At 47.9% G+C, this 19,075-nt stretch overlaps 1 protein-coding gene across 4 annotated transcripts in view; it reads left to right on the top strand.

Annotated features, from left to right (window-relative positions):
• Positions 1-19,075, top strand: part of SGPL1 (sphingosine-1-phosphate lyase 1) — a 490,430-nt gene that overhangs the window by 132,954 nt on the left and 338,401 nt on the right. For all 4 annotated transcript variants that reach the window (XR_015295917.1, XR_015295918.1, XR_015295919.1 and 1 more), the window contains exons 4-5: positions 12,809-12,956; positions 14,412-14,491. Coding sequence is in view for 1 of the 4 variants with exons in the window: in XM_086922046.1 (XP_086778172.1) it covers positions 12,809-12,956; positions 14,412-14,491 (228 nt within the window). In the remaining 3 variants the exon portion in view is untranslated. The remainder of the gene's footprint in view (positions 1-12,808; positions 12,957-14,411; positions 14,492-19,075) is intronic.

Genomic DNA, 19,075 nt, shown 5'->3' on the forward strand with positions numbered 1-19,075 from the left:
ACAGTAAAAAGAGTATTATGAAATAATACTGTAAAAGCATGATATGGTTTCTAAGCCATAGGATACATAAAATAGATAAAATACATACATGGAGAATTGTGGCTCACCGATTAGAGGAGGCAGTCCCTGACGCAGAAGTCCGACCCTGGACCAGGGTTCAATCCCCGACGCGGCAGGGCCTTGAGCTCAAAATGTCCACGGACTCGATAATTCTCGCCTTGGTGCCTACTCGAATCGTGGGTTCACACTCTGCAACTCTGGGCAATAGCTTGCTTAATCTCCACTACGACCCCACCGCAATGGGATGCCTGGTCTTCACCTTGGGGATGCCCAGTAGGGGTAATCTCGCAGGGAAAGGCCAGGACGGGTTCCCAAAGCAAGAGCCTTGAGACCTTACGGTGAAAGCCGCTATATAAGAACGTATGATTTACGATTTTACGATTTACATACAATGATAAATAATGACTAAAAGTACTCAACTGGTGCATCTAAAATACGCCTACCCCAAGGTACCTATCCTAAGTCTAGTACAAGGGAAGAAGTAAGTGTGGTGTAGCTTGAGTTAAATAGTTTCTGCCAAAAATTCTCTAGGTCTAATCCGCTCCGTACCTTGGTTATAGAATGAAGGAGGTCTTGTATCTCTCTCTCAGGACTCGATCTCCCAGTACCCGCAAGGGTAGCAGGGAAACACTGGAGCTAGATTTCTCGGCAGGAGAAAAGACAGCGTCTCTCTGAGTGCGTCAGCTGGAGCCTCGGCTTCCTTCGGCACTCGCTACAGAAGGGCGTCGGGCAAGTAGTTAGTCGATCTGCTCCAAACCACCGTGTGTTTGCTAGGGCAGATGTGGGTACACTTATACCTGGAAGGTGCTGAGTTTGACTTAAGGGTGGACATAATAATGTCACTAAAAACTTGAAGTTCTTTACACGCTCCAGGAGTTGTGGGACAAATCAATACTGAAGCAGGGGGAAGTCCCGTACTGCTGAAGGCTGGTTGTCTTCAAGAACTCGTTGTACTCTAGGAGCTTAGTGGAAGTAGCCATGCCGTATTTGGACTGCATTGGCTGTGCCTAAATATGGTTATGATTCTTATGCCTATATAAGGATATGATAAGTTCTACCTATATAAGCCAGAACTGAGATATTGATTTAACCAGAAGGTTTTGTTCATAAGTTAGAAAAACAGATTCCAACCTACGCTTTTGCTAGTTAATAGCGATTTATTCAATTATTTTCAAAAGGGAATTTTTAAACAATTTAATACATTTTTTACAACACTACACCAATATTTATAAAGCACTCATTCACCTAGTCATCCATATCACAAGCATACAAAATCAGGCATCCATATGTACACAGAATTTCAAAGGGATCACAAAGGAAAAATAACGACACAAAAATTTAGAAAAGGAAAGACAAAGAAACAAAGGCTGCTCATATAATATTCATCTGTGATACACCATATATCTATACATATATACAAAAATTGGAGATTAATCGTAAACAACTTCGATGATGTCACACATTGTATATACACATGTTCAGGGTCTCGGAATTCACAGTTGTTTGAATTTTCAGTTTAGAGAGAGCAGCACTCTGCAAGGGGCCTACGCGTTTCGAGTCCTATACAATGAAGGGACTCTCATCAGGGCCGGGGAAGTTATCCTACTGGTCTGCAAGGCCACTTCACAGGTGTAGAACACTGGGATGCGGGCAGTCGCGCTCACTGGGGGGTGACGAAGTTACACTTGTTTATTCCAACGGACCGGGTAGGTATAGTCAAGAATGGAGAACCCCAGGGTAGAGCCCAACTGGGTGAGAAGTACCTTAATCGGTGGAGCTTGGTGCTCAAACAGCACAGCGTCTCACTTGAATTAGGACGGATGCTGGCAAGTTTTCTATGGGCTCCTGAGGGGATTAGTCTCCTCGCATCAGTCGGCGTCTCCGGAGCGCTGATCCTTCGCGCATCCGGAGACGCCGACTGATGCGAGGAGACTAATCCCCTCAGGAGCCCATAGAAAACTTGCCAGCATCCGTCCTAATTCAAGTGAGACGCTGTGCTGTTTGAGCACCAAGCTCCACCGATTAAGGTACTTCTCACCCAGTTGGGCTCTACCCTGGGGTTCTCCATTCTTGACTATACCTACCCGGTCCGTTGGAATAAACAAGTGTAACTTCGTCACCCCCCAGTGAGCGCGACTGCCCGCATCCCAGTGTTCTACACCTGTGAAGTGGCCTTGCAGACCAGTAGGATAACTTCCCCGGCCCTGATGAGAGTCCCTTCATTGTATAGGACTCGAAACGCGTAGGCCCCTTGCAGAGTGCTGCTCTCTCTAAACTGAAAATTCAAACAACTGTGAATTCCGAGACCCTGAACATGTGTATATACAATGTGTGACATCATCGAAGTTGTTTACGATTAATCTCCAATTTTTGTATATATGTATAGATATATGGTATATCACAGATGAATATTATATGAGCAGCCTTTGTTTCTTTGTCTTTCCTTTTCTAAATTTTTGTGTCGTTATTTTTCCTTTGTGATCCCTTTGAAATTCTGTGTACATATGGATGCCTGATTTTGTATGCTTGTGATATGGATGACTAGGTGAATGAGTGCTTTATAAATATTGGTGTAGTGTTGTAAAAAATGTATTAAATTGTTTAAAAATTCCCTTTTGAAAATAATTGAATAAATCGCTATTAACTAGCAAAAGCGTAGGTTGGAATCTGTTTTTCTAACTTATGAACAAAACCTTCTGGTTAAATCAATATCTCAGTTCTGGCATATCTTTTGGTTTATTATGTTTAAAGGCTCAGCCTAACTGATGTAGAGCAAACTCTCCGTTGTTTTTTGAGTTTGGGCTACCTATATAAGGGCATGAATCGGGAAAATTACACTAGAGCCCTAGATACGTTTACAACAAAATTAAAACATGCTATTTTCCGTGATGTCCAGCGAAGCCACCACGACAATATGCAAAAGTAAAACTGCTTAGGACCTTCGGGTGTTCGGCCATGGGGTTGTCCCGCAACTGATAGGTGGGGCGCTCATGAGGGTATTGGTGACCACTTGGGATTGGGCACATGGCGTGCCCACAGGCCAAGTCCTGCACCCAACTCCGCGTAGTGCACGGACCAAGGGGCAGCAGAGCCTGGTTGATATACTAAAGTATGGTAGTAAAATATCAATTTACGTTAAAAAGACACTAGAAATTCACTGAAAAAAAGAAAGGTTAAAGGGACGTTGTAGTTGAGTATGGTGGTAGTATCTTAATTTGCATATAAAAAACGTATAAATTCACTGAAAAAACAAAGGCTAAAGGGACTTTATAGATGGGTGAAAATGTCAATCAAAACATAACTTTTTTAACTAATATGCCCTAAGGAACTATGGCTTTCAGCCTCACCAAGCATAGTGCTTTCGTCAATTGTGTAATTTAATATGTCATCAGGGATGTTAGAAATGATGTTATCAATGATGTTATACAAAATGTCATGATTGTTGAAAAAACATACAACATCATAAGCAAGATATACCAAGCAAAGACATTTTCAGTAGCAACGTATGGGGCAGGTATATGGGTTATGGCTCCAGTACCCTACCATCATATTTTGGAGGATAGATTCTACAAGAAAGTATTTTCTCCCCCCAGTTAGTGTTCAAATTATTTTTGCCATCTTAAATCCGGTTTACCTTACATTACAGATACTATTAAGATTGCTCCGTTGCTTTTGTGGCCTTCTATATGGCGTTGGGATACAGTAAACCTAACCCAGATCCTAATTAAAATTTGCCTACAAGGAAAATTCCATGGCTCCAGTACGTGAGGACAAAGCTGGCTGACTTGGGTATGGAGGAACTATTTACCACCCCCAGTAAGTGTAAATCAATTTCGAAGCAAAAGCTGAAGACTATTTTCTTTTCAAAGCCAAGTTATGAGCGACAGAAAGAAGAATGTTTAAAGAAATCAGTGATTTTGTACCATCGGTCGCCTCCAATATTAGAGGGGAACTATTCTTACTTACAGAGTATAGGAAATGGCCAGCACATATACATTCTGTTAAGATTTAGATTACATTTGATCCCACTAATGTTAGGCTTTCCGGCAAAAAAGTACAGAAGAACAGATGTTAGGCTTTCCTGCAAAGAGGCACATAAGTACAGACCTGTTGCCATGCCCCTGGGACAAGGGATCATAGCAGTCTGATCTTCATATATTCTATTATCTGTGACTTCTATGAGAGGGCACGATTGAGATTTATACTCCCAATTGTAAAGAAACTCATAATGAGGCAATGTCGCCCTGCTCTACTGTTTTTAAATAAACTGTATGATCCGTTTACTTGTTTTGCGATAGCTGCCTTCCTACTAGCTTGTCTAAAGAGAAGGAACGATGAGGTCCTCAATGCCCTTGAATAATCTTAAAACCGCTATCTTGGTGTTCTAATTCCACTTTGTCACCTTAAAAAGGTACATGATTGATTAATGCTGATGCTGTTTTTAATTCATTATAATTACTTTTACACCTTCATATGATATTTTTATGGGATATTTATTTATTTATTACTCCCAAGGGATCTCGGGGACCTGAGATTATGTAATGCTTCTTACTCGCTTCATTAACTTCCAAGATGTATTTGATTGTAACCTGCGTCATTTTAATAGAGTTTTACATGTATCTTATATTTCTGTGGATTTTGAATGTGCTTTTTAGGTCTCGCACATGCGATTGCAGAGCGAGTCTATTGTAATCGTTTCAGTCCTTTTTGCTTTCAAGGACTAGGCAGAGCGGACAAGAGACTGTTACGCGCACGCAGCCTGCCGGAATCGGATCAGGTCGCGCGCATGAACACGCGCTCCGATTCCGGCAGGCTCTTCACAACACACATACAGCCCTACCCCCCCCGCCGCGCATACACACATACAGAACCCCCCCCCCGCCGAGCATACACACACTCACACGCAGAACCCCCGGCGCTTACAGACACACATCTCCTACCTCATCTCAGCGTGTCTTCTCGCTCCCTTGCCTCCGCTCCTCTGGTGCGTGCGCGCGTTGTTCTAATTATCCGTGAGGTGGGGAGCGGAGCGGGGGGAGTTGCGGTTCAGGGTTCTGTCATCGTCGGGGCCCGCAGCGGCAGCAGCGTTAGGACCGGCTTTCCTCGGAGTCCGTGTAGAGCGGGACTCCGCCGCCAGGCCCCGCCCCCGGTGCAGCGCCCGCCCGGGGAAGAGGACGAACAACAGACTCCAGAGCGGGCGGACCAGCAAATAGCGGACCACGAGGGCTGGGGACACCCGCAGGCTGACAGCTGCTTCACCACACCCGCGGCCAAAACAAGGAGCCGGCCTCTGCCGGAGCCCAGAGAGGAGACCGCAGCCACCAGAGGTTTCAGCTGCCCATAGACTGCTAGGTGAGGCTTAGCGACCACCCTTCTGACACTGCGATTTGAAACTAATGCTGTGTGTTTTGGGTTCGTGTTCCCTCGGGCTCTCTGCTGTGCGTGGAAATTGCTTTGCTATGGCCCGCCCCGCCACCACTGGTTTCGTTTTAGTCAGTGCACGCGCATCACGTGGTTAAAGGCAGCAGTTGCTAACTGGCATGAGCCGGTTGCTCTGGGAAATGTATCTGAAAGAGACACGTTAGTCATAGATTCCTTACCTTCGAATATCCCCAGGCATCAGACTGGATCCGGAAACTTTTGCGTAGCAGTACCCTTGCGCGTCAGTAGGCATCGTCTGCGGCTCCGCGTCCGTCGTCGGCGTCGTGGGCGCCGTGATGACGTCGTCGGAGTACTTAGACGCCGCCTCCGCGTGCTGACGTCAGTTCTTCTTCTTCTTTTTTCCGCGCCAGCCAGCACAGATCTGGAAAGAGCAGTTCCCTAGTCAATTTTTGAATAAGTTTTTGGTGATCTTTTTGATCCATTTCGAAGTCGTGTACGACTCCGACGGTGCCGTAGGGATGCCCGGCTTCAAGCATTGCGACGAGTGCGACCGCACCATGTCGGTCACGGACCCTCACCGCCTGTGCCTGACGTGTTTGGGCGTCGACCACGACGACGTGGCCTGCCCCGACTGTCGGGCCCTTTCGAGGGAAGCCAGGCGGGAGCGGTCCCGCAGGCGCCGCGAATTCCGGCAGTCAGCCCCGCGCCGCGTGAGGTCCCGGTCCCACGGGAGGTCGAGGGACAGGTCGCGGGGACGGAGCCGTCAAAGCTCCGGGAGTCGGCACCACTCCTCCGGGTCCAAGTCGTCAGGTAAGAAACACAAGAAGTCTAAGAGGCATTATCGCTCTTCTGACTCCCCCAGACGCTCGCGCAATGCGGCCGGGGGTTCGGGTGACACCGCCCACGCGGCTCCTCGGGAGTTGCGGGCGCCGCGTCCGGCCCCATACCCTCCGGTCCCTGGGCTGAACGCGACGCCGGAGGAGATTGAGCGTTTCCTCATGGCCATGAGGTCCCTTTCTCCTCCGACGGGCTCCACGGCGCCTCCGGGCCCAGCGGAACCGTCTGGGGGCCCTAGTGGGTCGGGGGCTTCGACCCCGACGCCGTTGGGTGCTTCGGCCCCGACGCCGCCGGCGCCTTCGGGCCCGGCACCGCAGGGCCCCACGATCCCGACACCGCCGGTACCCTCGGGCCCGGCGCCGCAGGGAATAGCGGGCCCGGCGCCGCTGGGCCTTCCTCGGGCTCCGGATCGTCACCGGTGGACCTTACGACCCCCCCGGCGTCGGTCCGTGTGGTGTCACCTCCGGCGCCGTGCTCGGGCGGCGCCGTCCCCGATACCTCCCTTACTTCAGTTCCGACGTCGGGACGCCTATCGGTGCCGCACCCGACGCCGTTTGGAGATTTTTACTTCTATGAACCGAACTCATACAATTACTATGGTGTGGTGTTGACGAGGGCTGCCAAGGCCTTAAACCTTGAGCTCCCCGTCACGGCCATGAGGACTAACCTCCTCACAGAGGTCCTTAAGCCGCAGTCATGCTCCATGGAGCCTCTGCTGCCGTTTAATGAGGCCTTGACCGACGTTCTTTTGGGCACTTGGTCCAGGCCCGCTACGGGTTCGCCCGTAGATAGGAACGTGGCCAGACGACACCGCCCGGCTCCGGGCGACCCATGTTTCATGTCCTCCCACCCCACCCCCGAGAGTCTGGTCATCCAGGCCTCTAATCCCCAGACCGCATTCCCGACGGCCCCGCCGGACAGGGAATCCAAGAGGTACGAGAATTATGGAAAGAAGATATTCTCATCCCTTAGTTTGGGACTGCGGTCTTCCAACACCGCATGCCTCTTGGGCCGCTACACCCAATCTCTGTAGGAGACGGTGGCGGAAGTGCTGCCAGAGTGCCCGTTGGAGGTACGGGCCAAGCTCGGCCAAGCCCTTGTGGAGGGCCGGGACGCAGCCAAGTATTCCATCAGGTGTGGGCTGGATACTACTGACTCGCTGGGCAGAGCGATGGCTTCAACAGTGGCGGTGAGACGCCACACCTGGCTGAGATCCGCCAATTTCTCGGCAGATGTTCAGAACACCCTTATGGACATGCCGTTCGATGGCCGTCGCCTCTTTGGCGACAAGGCAGACCACGCGCTTGAGCGCTTTGAGGACTCCAGGGCTATGGCCAAGTCCTTGGGCCTCTCGGCCCGCGCCAGCAAATGGGTGCCTTTCGCTCCTTTCGTGGCCAGGGAAGGGGCGTCCCCACACGTGCTGCCAGCCACTCGCCGCAGACTGTCGTCCAGCGCGGCGGCAGACGTGGAAACCGCTGCGGAGGCGGTCGGGGAACCAGGCGGAGTCAGTCCACACCTGCTCCTGCGGCATCCACCTCTAAACCCTCCTTGTCCTTGCTTTTCGGCCCATGTGACGCCAGTGGGAGGCAGGGTTCGCCATCACCACTCTCACTGGCGCACTGTCACTTCGGACAGGTGGGTGCTGCAGATCGTCCGGAGGGGCTACTCCCTCCCCTTCGAGACGACTCCTCAAGCCATGCCACTGCAACACCACCGCGTATCGGGGATCATTTGCGGCTCCTGCAGGAGGAAGTTTCGGCCCTCTAGGCCAAGGGGGCCATCAAGCGCGTTCCTGGGTCGGAAGTAGGACGTGGTTGCTACTCCCACTACTTTCTGGTACCCAAGAAGGGCAAAGGGGGCCTGCGCCCTATCTTGGATCTGAGGAACGTCAACGGCTTCCTCCGGAAGGAGAAGTTCAAAATGCTGACTCTGGCTCAGGTCTTAGCTGCCCTAGACCCAGGAGACTGGATGGTAGCGTTGGACTTGCAGGATGCGTATTTCCACATCCCCGTCCTGCCGGCCCACCGGCGTTACCTGCGGTTCACGGTAGGCCACGAGCATTTTCAGTTTACCGTGCTCCCCTTCGGCCTTACCAGCGCCCCACGGGTGTTCACAAAGGTGATGGCGGTGGTCGCAGCTCACCTGCGCAGGTTAGGGGTTTCAGTCTTCCCCTACCTAGACGACTGGTTGGAGCGGTTCTCGACTCGGCGCAGTTTCGGGTTTACCCGCCCAAGCAGCGGGTTCGGGATATACAGGCTCTGATTCCGATCTTCCGGCCTTTATCCCGAGTTTCGGTCAGGTTGACGCTGCGGCTTCTGGGGCTGATGGCCTCCTGCATCCTTCTGGTGCATCACGCACGGTGGCGGATGCGGGCTCTGCAGTGGGACCTGAAGTTTCAGTGGGCCCAGCAACAGGGCAACCTGTCCTACCTTGTCCTGATCTCGGAGGGCACTGCGAGACAGCTGCAGTGGTGGCTCACGGACCGCGATTGGGTCAACGGCAGATCCCTCTCCCTTCCCCAACCGGAGCACGTAGGTGTGACGGACGCGTCCCTCCAGGGCTGGGGAGGCCACTTGGGAGAGGCAGAGATCAGAGGCCTCTGGTCTCCGGCGGAGTCCCGGCTCCATATCAACCTGTTGGAGCTGCGGGCGATTCGTCTAGCACTGAAGGCATTCCTCCTGTCTGTCCAAGGGAGTGTAGTGCAAGTGTTCACGGACAACACCACCGCCATGTGGTACTGCAACAAACAGGGCGGGGTGGGGTCGTGGACCCTCTGCCAGGAGGCTCTGCGCCTCTGGCAATGGCTGGAACATCAGGGCGTGACTCTGGTGGTTCTACACCTGGCAGGTTCTCTGAACGCCAGGGCGGACGAACTCAGCCAACGGTGCTCGATGGATCACGAATGGCGTCTGAACTCGGACGTGGCGCAAGGCCTCTTTCAGCAGTGGGGAGAGCCTTGGTTAGATCTATTCGCCACCGAAGAGAACGCGCAATGTCATCAGTTCTGCGCGTTGGAATTTCCAAGGCGGCACTCGCTCGGAGACGCTTTTCGTCGCGAGTGGAGCTGCGGTCTGTTGTACGCCTTTCCGCCTATACCACTTCTGCCCAGAGTGCTGAAGAAGATGAAGCGCGACCGGGCACAAGTCATCCTTGTGGCTCCAGACTGGGCACGAAGGTACTGGTATCCCGAGCTACTCAGTATGTCAGCCGATCCCCTGGTTCGTCTGCCTCTTCAGGAGGACCTTCTGTCGCAGCAGCAGGGGACGGTCCTCCACCCGAACCTGTCCAGTCTCCACCTCCATGCTTGGAGATTGAGCGGCGACAGTTGAGGCCATTTGACTTGCCTCCTGAAATCTGTAACATCATTCTGGCAGCCAGGCGTCCCTCCACAAAGTCGGTATACGCCTGCAGGTGGAACAGATTTGTGGCATGGTGCACAGCAAAGGCTGTGGATCCCCTCAATGCCCCTCTTTCTGAGGTTCTCCTCTTTCTTCTCTCTCTTGCCCAGCAGGGCTCTGCTCTGGGCACTGCCAAGGGCTATCTTTCAGCTCTTTCAGCCTTTCTGAGGCTGCCTGACCAACCTTCTTTGTTCAAGTCCCCTATCGTTAATCGATTCCTGAAGGGCATCACTCATACGTTTCCTCCTGTTCCCTTCGTGATGCCTCAGTGGGACTTGAACCTGGTTCTAACTTTTCTGATGTGCGCTCCCTTTGAGCCACTTCACAACTGTCCTCTTCGCCTTCTTTCTTTGAAGACTGCCTTCCTGGTAGCCATCACCTCTGCCAGGAGAGTGAGTGAGCTCCAGGCTCTATCTTGTAAACCTCCTTTCCTTTCAGTCCATCCGGACAAGGTTGTTTTACGGACAAGGCCCTCCTTCCTACCCAAGGTAGTCACGGCCTTCCACATTGGGCAATCCATCACGTTGCCCACCTTCCTTCCGCCTCCGCACCCCTCGAGAGAGGAGGAGCGGCTCCATCGTCTGGACCCAAAACGTGCGCTCTCGTTTTATCTGAATCGCACACAACAGTTCCGGGTGGATGATCAACTCTTTGTTGGGTACGCGGGCGCTAAGAAAGGGAAAATGGTGCACAAGCGGACCATCCCCCGGTGGATTATCTTGTGCATCCAGGCGTGTTACTCCTTGGCTAAGAAGGAACCCCATGTTGGGCTGAGGGCTCATTCCACTCGAGCCACAGCCACTACAACTGCCTTGGGCCGAGGTGTGCCCTTGCAGGACATTTGCCAGGCGGCTACGTGGGCCTCGCTGCACACGTTTGCAAGACACTATTGCCTGGACAGTCAAGTCCGGAGGGACGGCTACTTAGGCCGTTCCGTCCTCCAGGACTTTCTGGTGTGATTATTGGTTCGCAGACCCACCACCACGGGGATGGTATTGCTGGGGTATCTATTCTAAGGTAAGGAATCTATCACTAACGTGTCTCTTTCAGATGCACAAGTTACTACTTGTGTAACGATAGATCTGTAAGAGACATTAGTTAGTGATAGATTCCTTACCCACCCACCCATTCTCCCCGTTCTGCGAACCGATATCTAGGGTTAAGGTCATCCCCTTTCAGAGCCCTAGTTTCATGGCACCAGTGTTGGTTTTTGGCATGGCTCTGCGCTTCTGGCGCGGAAAAGCTGTGTCTAAGTACTCCGACGACGTCATCACGGCGCCCACGACGCCGACGACTGACGCGGAGCCGCAGACAACGCCTACCCACGCGCAAGGGTACTGCTACGCAAAAGTTTTCGGGATCCAGTCTGACGCCTGGAGATATTCTAAGGTAAGGAATCTATCACTAACTAATGTCTCTTACAGATATATCGTTACACAAGTAGTAACTTGTGCTTCAACCACGCCGTGACACCGGGTTAGTGGGTGCAAGTTGTCAAGACAGCGAGCCTGGCTACTTGGGGACACGGAGAGAGTTCTTTGGACTGTGGATTCTGACGTAAGGTAAGGTAAGCCCGGACCGGCACAGTGCGGTCAGAGCGGGCACTAATATATCGGGAGTGACCGGGCAGAGTACCAAAGGACGGGGCCAGGCAGAGCTGGCGATAGTACACCAGGACTGGTGATGACAGTCTGTCTGACTACTTTGAAAACAGAAAGCCAAAGAACGGCGACTCTGGTGTCCGCCATTTGGCAGAGAAGTTCGTGGCTGCAGGGGAATGAGGAAGTGCAGAGGGAGGGGTGTCTGGGCCATTGTCAGGAGTTGGGTAAGCTGCAGTAGGCCCTGGTTCGAGCTCGCTGTCCCTAAGGTGTGCACAGAAACTGCAGTAGCTTCTGAGGTAATGGTTCATTACTGAAGAAACAAATACTGCCTCTTATGTGTGAAAGCACGCTGCATTAAGCCCCAGTGAAGACATTGTTAAGGCATTGTCATTTACACCACAACATCACTCGGGGACACGACCCACTTCACCTTTCCACCGACTCAATTGCAATAACTTTTATTTAAGTTTTAATTATTAAAAATATTAACAGCCATTATTATTGGTAATATCAATAAATCTAAGTCCCGTAAGTACAACACATATTGCGTTACAAATGCTATAGGTGTCACATTTGCAAAAGTTATAACTATTGGTATTGTCATACACAATGCCAATAACTCAAACTTTAATGCTGCGAGACCTATTGCATTGTAAATGCTTGTTTTATATGTACCTTATATCTCTTTACTTTTATGATCTGTAGTTTTAACGGATCAAATAAAGAAATTGATTAATTGAATTTAATCCAATTGAAAATCAATCATTGTATGTAACAATGCAATAGCTGAGCTTTTTAAGAACAGATATAAAAAACGATTTTAGTTTTAATACACACCACAGTAAAATGTGTCTTATTCGTACATGAAGCGGTACTATTGCCACTGAATTACTGCAACATAAAGACGTTATTTAAAAATATAAGGATGACAAAAATAAAAAAGTGGAAAGAACAAAGCCCGGGCAACGTAAAGTGCTAACCTATCAGTCATTGCATTAAAATGCATTTTGTTTTCGGTGGTTGTACTCCTGTGGACCGACAAAATCTTATCACACTGCAAGAGAGCCTAGGGCTGTTATGGGCTGACTAACAGCCCTATGCTCTGGTAGGTGAAAGCAAAATGTGAATCCTATTTGACCAGATCGATTAATTAAAAGAAGTGTCCTAAAGCAAATTCTTTAAAAAAGTACAACAGTAAAAAAAAAATAGAAACGGTCCAATTTTTCAGCACAAGCCACAAAGAAATACCCAGGGAAGGCTTAAGTAAAGGAGTCTAATTTCTGGGTACGAATACAAAACATTTGTGTTAAAATTGTGGAATACTTTCTGCACTACTTTTAGCCTTCATTATAAACCATCCAACAACCACTTGTAATATTCTGCGCCCAATACAAGTTTTAAACTGAATGTATATCTTTTTGTAATTGTGAGCAATGTTTTTCAGGAGCTTAGGAGCTAATTCTCGTGTTGCTGGATGGGTACCAAAGTTCATGTTTTAAACTTAATTTTCAAATCTTTTTTTTCATGTAGATACAGAAACAGTTAGATAATGCCTTGGAAGATATGGCTGGCAAAATGGCTACTTTGAAGGATGGAGCAAGCTATGTTCGTTCTCTGCCAGTACAGGGCTTGAAGCACTCTGAAGTTTTAGAAAGACTGAAGGAATATAACTCTCCAGGTAGGTGATTTTGTGTACTTTGAGCTATGAGTGAAAGTGAGTTATACATGGCCAAAAAGTGTCTAAACTTCAAACATGTGTAAGACGCTGATATTAAGGGGAACATATTGCAAACCAGAGAAGAAGAATGCCTCTTAACTTGTATGAGAACCCGTCTGAGCACGGCTGTCCCATCATTACCCAATTCTAAAAATGCAACTTGTATGGTTTAAAATCATGAATACTCTTTTGTCCTGGGTCTCTTCCATTTCCACCCTGGTTGTACCCTGTGGTACCATGCACGGGTTAAAATCTATTCATGGCCACGTCACATGATTTTCCACACTGTCGTCAAACTTCAAAGTTGGTGCTTCATTCTTCACCTATAACCAGGACCGTGCTAGCATCTTTGGGATAAAATGGCCCTCCAGTTGGGCTTTTTCACAGGTCCCTAATCACTATTACCTGTTGTGGGTAATCCTCCATTTATGCTCCCATGATAATGGCGCCATTGGCTCATGGATTTCCCAGGGCTGTGACTGAATTTCTTTGAGACTTGTAACTAACCCTTTGAAATGCTCGAGCAGGTCCTTGCTTTATAGCGACTAGAGCGATACCGATGGTATCTGTTTAGCACTAGGCTTTACTCCATCTATCAAGTCACGTCACCAGACACCTCATGTAATTTGAGTATTTGCTTCTCACAAGGCAAGGGGATAGGAAAATATTTTCAGATACTCTTAATCCAACCCATCAAGGGATTTTAGTCCCTGATACAAAAGAGAAAAAAAGCTACGTTTGGGCAAAAATTGACAGACAGATATATGAATTTGATACATGTATGTGAATGCGAAACCGAGTCCATGTCCACATGCCCATGAAATAGAAGACCACAGCTTTTGAAACAGACTTGACCCCCTATCAAAGCTGTATACCTTAGAAAATTACATCACTTGTTACGCGTTTTAATAAATAATTACATCAGAGCTCTCAAAGTTCCCCTTAAAAGATTGTGACCCTCGCAAATACAATCTTTAACCTCACATTGGAGACACTGGACCTTATTTTTGAAAGGCCTTCTAGAACCTGGCTACAATGGGAGAGTGGTAAGAGGGAGTTGGACACTAATATTGTTTAATATTTTTCTAGATTTTGACCCTGTATTTTAAGGGTATATTATATTCTTTTGAGTATTTCCCTCTGGCCTGTTGTTGTAGGTATTGGTATTTGTTCACTGCTTCTCCCCAATAAATAAAAGTGATCTGTAAGCATAATCCCTCACTTGTCTTTCTTTACTGTGATTGAATATGGATAAAGTGTTGAACAATGAGTACTATTTGATAGTAGAAAAAGCCAGTTGATGATGCTCTTACTTTACAAAGATTTGTCAGAACATATGTTGCAGTTTTACAAAAGCTTTGTTTTTCCGCTTTATGTAGTGTGTTGAGATGACTTATTGCCCTGTTCTGATTTTAGATGATCAACACTGGAAAAATGGCAAGGTATCTGGAACAGTGTACAGTGGCGATGAAAAGCTTACTCGGTTATTAGTAGAGGTAAACATTTTCAATCCTATCCTTACAGTAAATGTCTTTCCTCGTTGTGGATTTTGCTAGATTCAGGTGGTGCTCATCTGTTGTATTAACTTTTTCTGTGCAAATAAGGACACCCTCTCTGTCTTCAGCATTCCCTTGCATCTCTTTAATGATTAATCCGAACTCCTCTAGGCTATTTCTTTGCACATTTCTATATTTCTATTGCTTTCTTTCCCCAGTGCATTCTTTCCCTACCCGTTTCCCAATCTACCACACTACCCACCTTATTTCTGTACGAAAGAGGTGTGTGTCCCATGTTTAGACTACACAAGGTTGTCTGACATTTGCATGCTTCTCTTCGCTTGACTGCTGATCATTTGACTTCCTGAAACCATCACTTCCCCATCAGTTTTCCAACTGGACCTTCCTCACTCTATCAGACATTCTACTGACTGGTCCACTTTCGAGACTTCAATGTTTGAAATTACATGCTGCCCTAGATATTCCATGGTTCGCTTATATTAACACCTTCCATGCTTGTGACGGAACCATGCCGTCATGAGCCACGGGTGGCGTGTGCTCATGATGGCGTTGTTCAGTCATGCCACGGCCGCTCCGCCCATGCGGCACTAAATCCACGCCTGTGCGGGCGAATTAGTGAGTGGGCGGAGTCGTGACGGAACCACGCCGTCAAAAGCACAGCCCGCCCGTGGCTCATGACAGCGTGGTTCTGTCACAAACATGGTGGCGCCGCGCGCCACCCCCCTCCCACCCCAGCGGCGCCGCAGAATTTACGCCGCAGCCAAAGGGTTAAGTCTCTCTGGGAGGAGATTGGCCTCCCTAATCTATTCGCTTTACCAGAATCATATTTCAGTGTCGACATGGGCACTTTAAAACGCAATGTTCTGAGAAAGACCTTGTCAGAAAGATTAGAGGTGGATACGTTTAAATTATCTGGTGTGTAGCCAGATTCCGTTTTCATTTTTACCTCAAACTAATTTGCACATCTTATTCTTTTGCACATTCTATGATATACCCAGAAGAAAATTGTTCTTGCCTCTTTTTAAAGTTTTTAAATTTAGACCGTGCAGACCTGCATTGCTGTTTATGCATTAAACTGCCCTTTGATATATTGTGCAATGTCCTCTTTTATATGGCAGATTTAAAAAATGTGGAAACGTGCAATACTACAAGGGTGACTTGTTTGAGGTATTTTATCATAGGTCCTTGATTTTATGATATGATGGTGTCTTTGAGGGCTGTTTTATAATAGTTTACTGGTATCCTGTTTGTTCCTCATTTATGTGTATGCTGACGGGTTGTATTCAAATGATGTTTTCTGTGATTAGTTCTATTATTTATGTTGTATTTCATGCACTTTAGTGCTACAGAAATGTAGCAAATAAAGATTTTTGACTGACTGATGTCAATATCCATTTTCAAGTAACTCTAAATTATGCCCTTTTTATCCCAATATAATTTACATAATGTGGTTGGGACTCGTAAATTTGAACAATGTTCATTATATAAGAAAACTCTTAAATATGTACTCACATTTCTTAAATTTCCCTACAAGGCCCATTTTTCTGTAGAACAAGTTCTTCTTTTTCTCTTTATGTGTAGCCTTACGTTATGTTGTTTTGAGGCAGGACAGTGTGGCATATTCTTGAGGTCTATTGTAAAAGGAAAAAAGCAAGAACATATAGTGGCTAATTAATAGACTGGATTTAATTTTTGCTTAAATGTGGGAAACATCTACATTTGTTAGGAGCTGCTAGGCAGTCCAAAGCCTTATACTGGAAGAAACCGCCCCCGCCCCATAGCCACTTGGAATGTTTTAGCCCTTGAATTACTTACTGCTCACATCAATCACACAGGCACTAGATTTGCCCGCACCTAGCAGCCACTCATACACGATTTTACTATGACCAGACACTCACGGCTGGTTCTCCCCCCACTCCACCCTGACTACGTGCCCTGCAACTGTTTGATGACTCGCTTGAAACATACTCCAGGGAACTGAAACGGGAGTCCCCAGAACTGTCCACTTAAGTCAGGAGGCCTAGTCTCTTACCTCCCGATGATTCCCACGCTCTCCTCATGAAGATTAGACCCCCTTCCCCCAGGGCATCCTCTCTTTTCTCCCCTCTTTCTTGAGAGAGGTTCTCTCCCCACATTTTGTTTGCATAAAACTGATGACTGTTCCCTGCTGCCTCCGTAGATTAAAGAGCCCCACAAATAGAGGACAGAAAGTATATATCGAAATGTCCCACTTAGCTAGACGCTAAAGATTCCATCTACCTGTCAGCAATAACATACCATATATCGCTTGATATATTGTGAGCGTCCTCTCTATCTTTTTTTAGTCCATCTCTGGGATGTCAATCTTGTCAAGATAATTTTTGGTAAGGGTGATTCTACATCCTGTCCCTCCCTACCCTAGCATATTCCTAAGAAACTGATCTGGCGATGTATTGGATGGGATTCATTCTGCCATGTATACTCTCGTCACAATGTTGTGCCATGTAATGTGGATAATGGCCTTAATCTGTTGTTGTTCTCATAGGGACATGGGTCCTCAGTTTGTTTGATTTTTGTTGGCTGTTAAATATTCAATAAACAGAATTTGCAAATAAATGTGGTAAACGAAAAGATCTTAAGTCCTTTAATTTCTGATATCTAAAATCCATTGGTTAGGTCTACATCCTGTACAATAATCTGGGACAGTAGTAAATTGAGGAGGATATCAAGCTCAGTGAGAATTTTTTTTTTTTAAGCTTTATTGATCATTTTCCAAATAATAAAAAGCAACACAAAGAGTGAATCACATTTGCGATATGAGTTATACAATGAAACATAATCATTACAGCAGAAAAGTAATAAGGCATGCATATCTTATTTATCACAGACAACATGGCCAAGAAAGGTGATAAACGATTTGGTGGCATAATAACGCTTCAATTACGAGGAAAAGACAGGTATCTCTAAGGATCAGTGACTGGACCAAAAAGCCAATGAAACAGGCCAGAATACGGGGATCCGGGGACCAGTGCCGATACTTAAGTGTTCGTGTGCTCATTTCAATAATGCGAGCAACCAATGTCAGGGGATCGCGCCCAGGTCCAACGGCGGATTGGCAGCATCCACGTGTCGGGTAAGATAGGCAGCGTCCCTAAGCCCACTCCAGTTGGAACCACTTGGCTCCCCAACTGGGACTGGCGATCAGCAGTGAACTTGTCAATGTAGGTGCGATAAGGCCCCCAGATGTCCAAAGGGCGTGAAGGGGCAGGGACCATCATCGAATACTCCACACAGTTAATGTTACAAATAGCCATGCTCCAGAGTCAGGATTTCAAGCTGGGGGATCGTCTGGCGCACCAAAGCAGAGCAACCTCTCTCTTAGCTAGCAGAAAACCCAATGCCACAAGTTTGCGGATAGGACGTGGGAAATTCGAACCGTAACCCAGCAGCGCTATTTCGGGGGTGGGAATCAGGTGAACCCCTAGTATTTGACTGAATGTAAGATGTACCTGGGACCAGTACTCTCATAGCAAGGGGCATGTCCAAGCAAGGTGGGCAAAATCGGCGTGAGGAGCCCTGCATTTGGGGCATTGGTGTGGACGGTCAGGGTCTATCCTGTGGGTTAACGCAGGAGTGTGGTAAAGCCGGCGTAGGAATTTAAAGTGAATGAGTTTGTGTCTGCTATTTATCGAGACTTCTCGTGTGGCTCTACAACATTGGGCCCACTGGTCGTCTGTTATGGGTTTACCCAGATCGTCCTCTCACGCCGCGCGAACTCTGGCATCCAGTGCAGGAAGAGCAGCGCTGCATAGTCTGTATAGTCTAACTACTAAATGTGTTCCCGAAGGGTGCTGGATGACAAGCGAGAGGGGGGGAGCTTCTTCAGGGGCTAGTGGGAATGTGGGAAACGCAGCACACATCATGGATAACAGTCTGGTCAGCACAAAGGAGTCCATGAAGGAGCGATCAGTAAAGCGGAGATCGTCTGCTATAATAAATGCATGACCATCAGGGAAGAGGTCGCCAATGGTGCAGATGTTGAATTTGGATAAAGTCTGTTTGACCACAGTTTCCCCAGTTATAGGGAGCCAGTGTGCATTAGGAAGAGGAAGAGAGGGAGAATACAATATTTTTAGGCCAAGAAGTCTACGTATCTTGTCCCATGCCCAACAAGTGGATGAGACTGTATGTCCTGGGGCTCTCCGGGAACCCCCTTGGGGAGAACTGCGGATAGCGGACTTGGGAGTACCAGGTCGGCCTCAGGTTTTAAATATAATATGCAGGCATCTGGGTGGAACCAGGAATACGCAAAGGAACATTGCGCGACCAGGAAATACAAATAAAAGTCGGGAACGCCTAGGCCACCTCTTTCACATGGGAGTGTGAGCACCTGCCAGGATACACGTGGATTCTTGTCTCCCCAAACCAACCACAAGAGTAGGGAATGCAGCTGGGAAAAAAAATCTTAGTAAGGGGGATCGGTATGTTATTAAAAAGGTATAGAAACCGGGGAAGCACGACCATTTTGATAATGGCGATCCTACCAGCCATAGATATCGGGAGGCGTATCCAGTGGTCGATCTG

Source organism: Lissotriton vulgaris, chromosome 5, assembly GCF_964263255.1.
Source record: "Lissotriton vulgaris chromosome 5, aLisVul1.2, whole genome shotgun sequence".
Lineage (NCBI taxonomy): Eukaryota > Metazoa > Chordata > Amphibia > Caudata > Salamandridae > Lissotriton > Lissotriton vulgaris.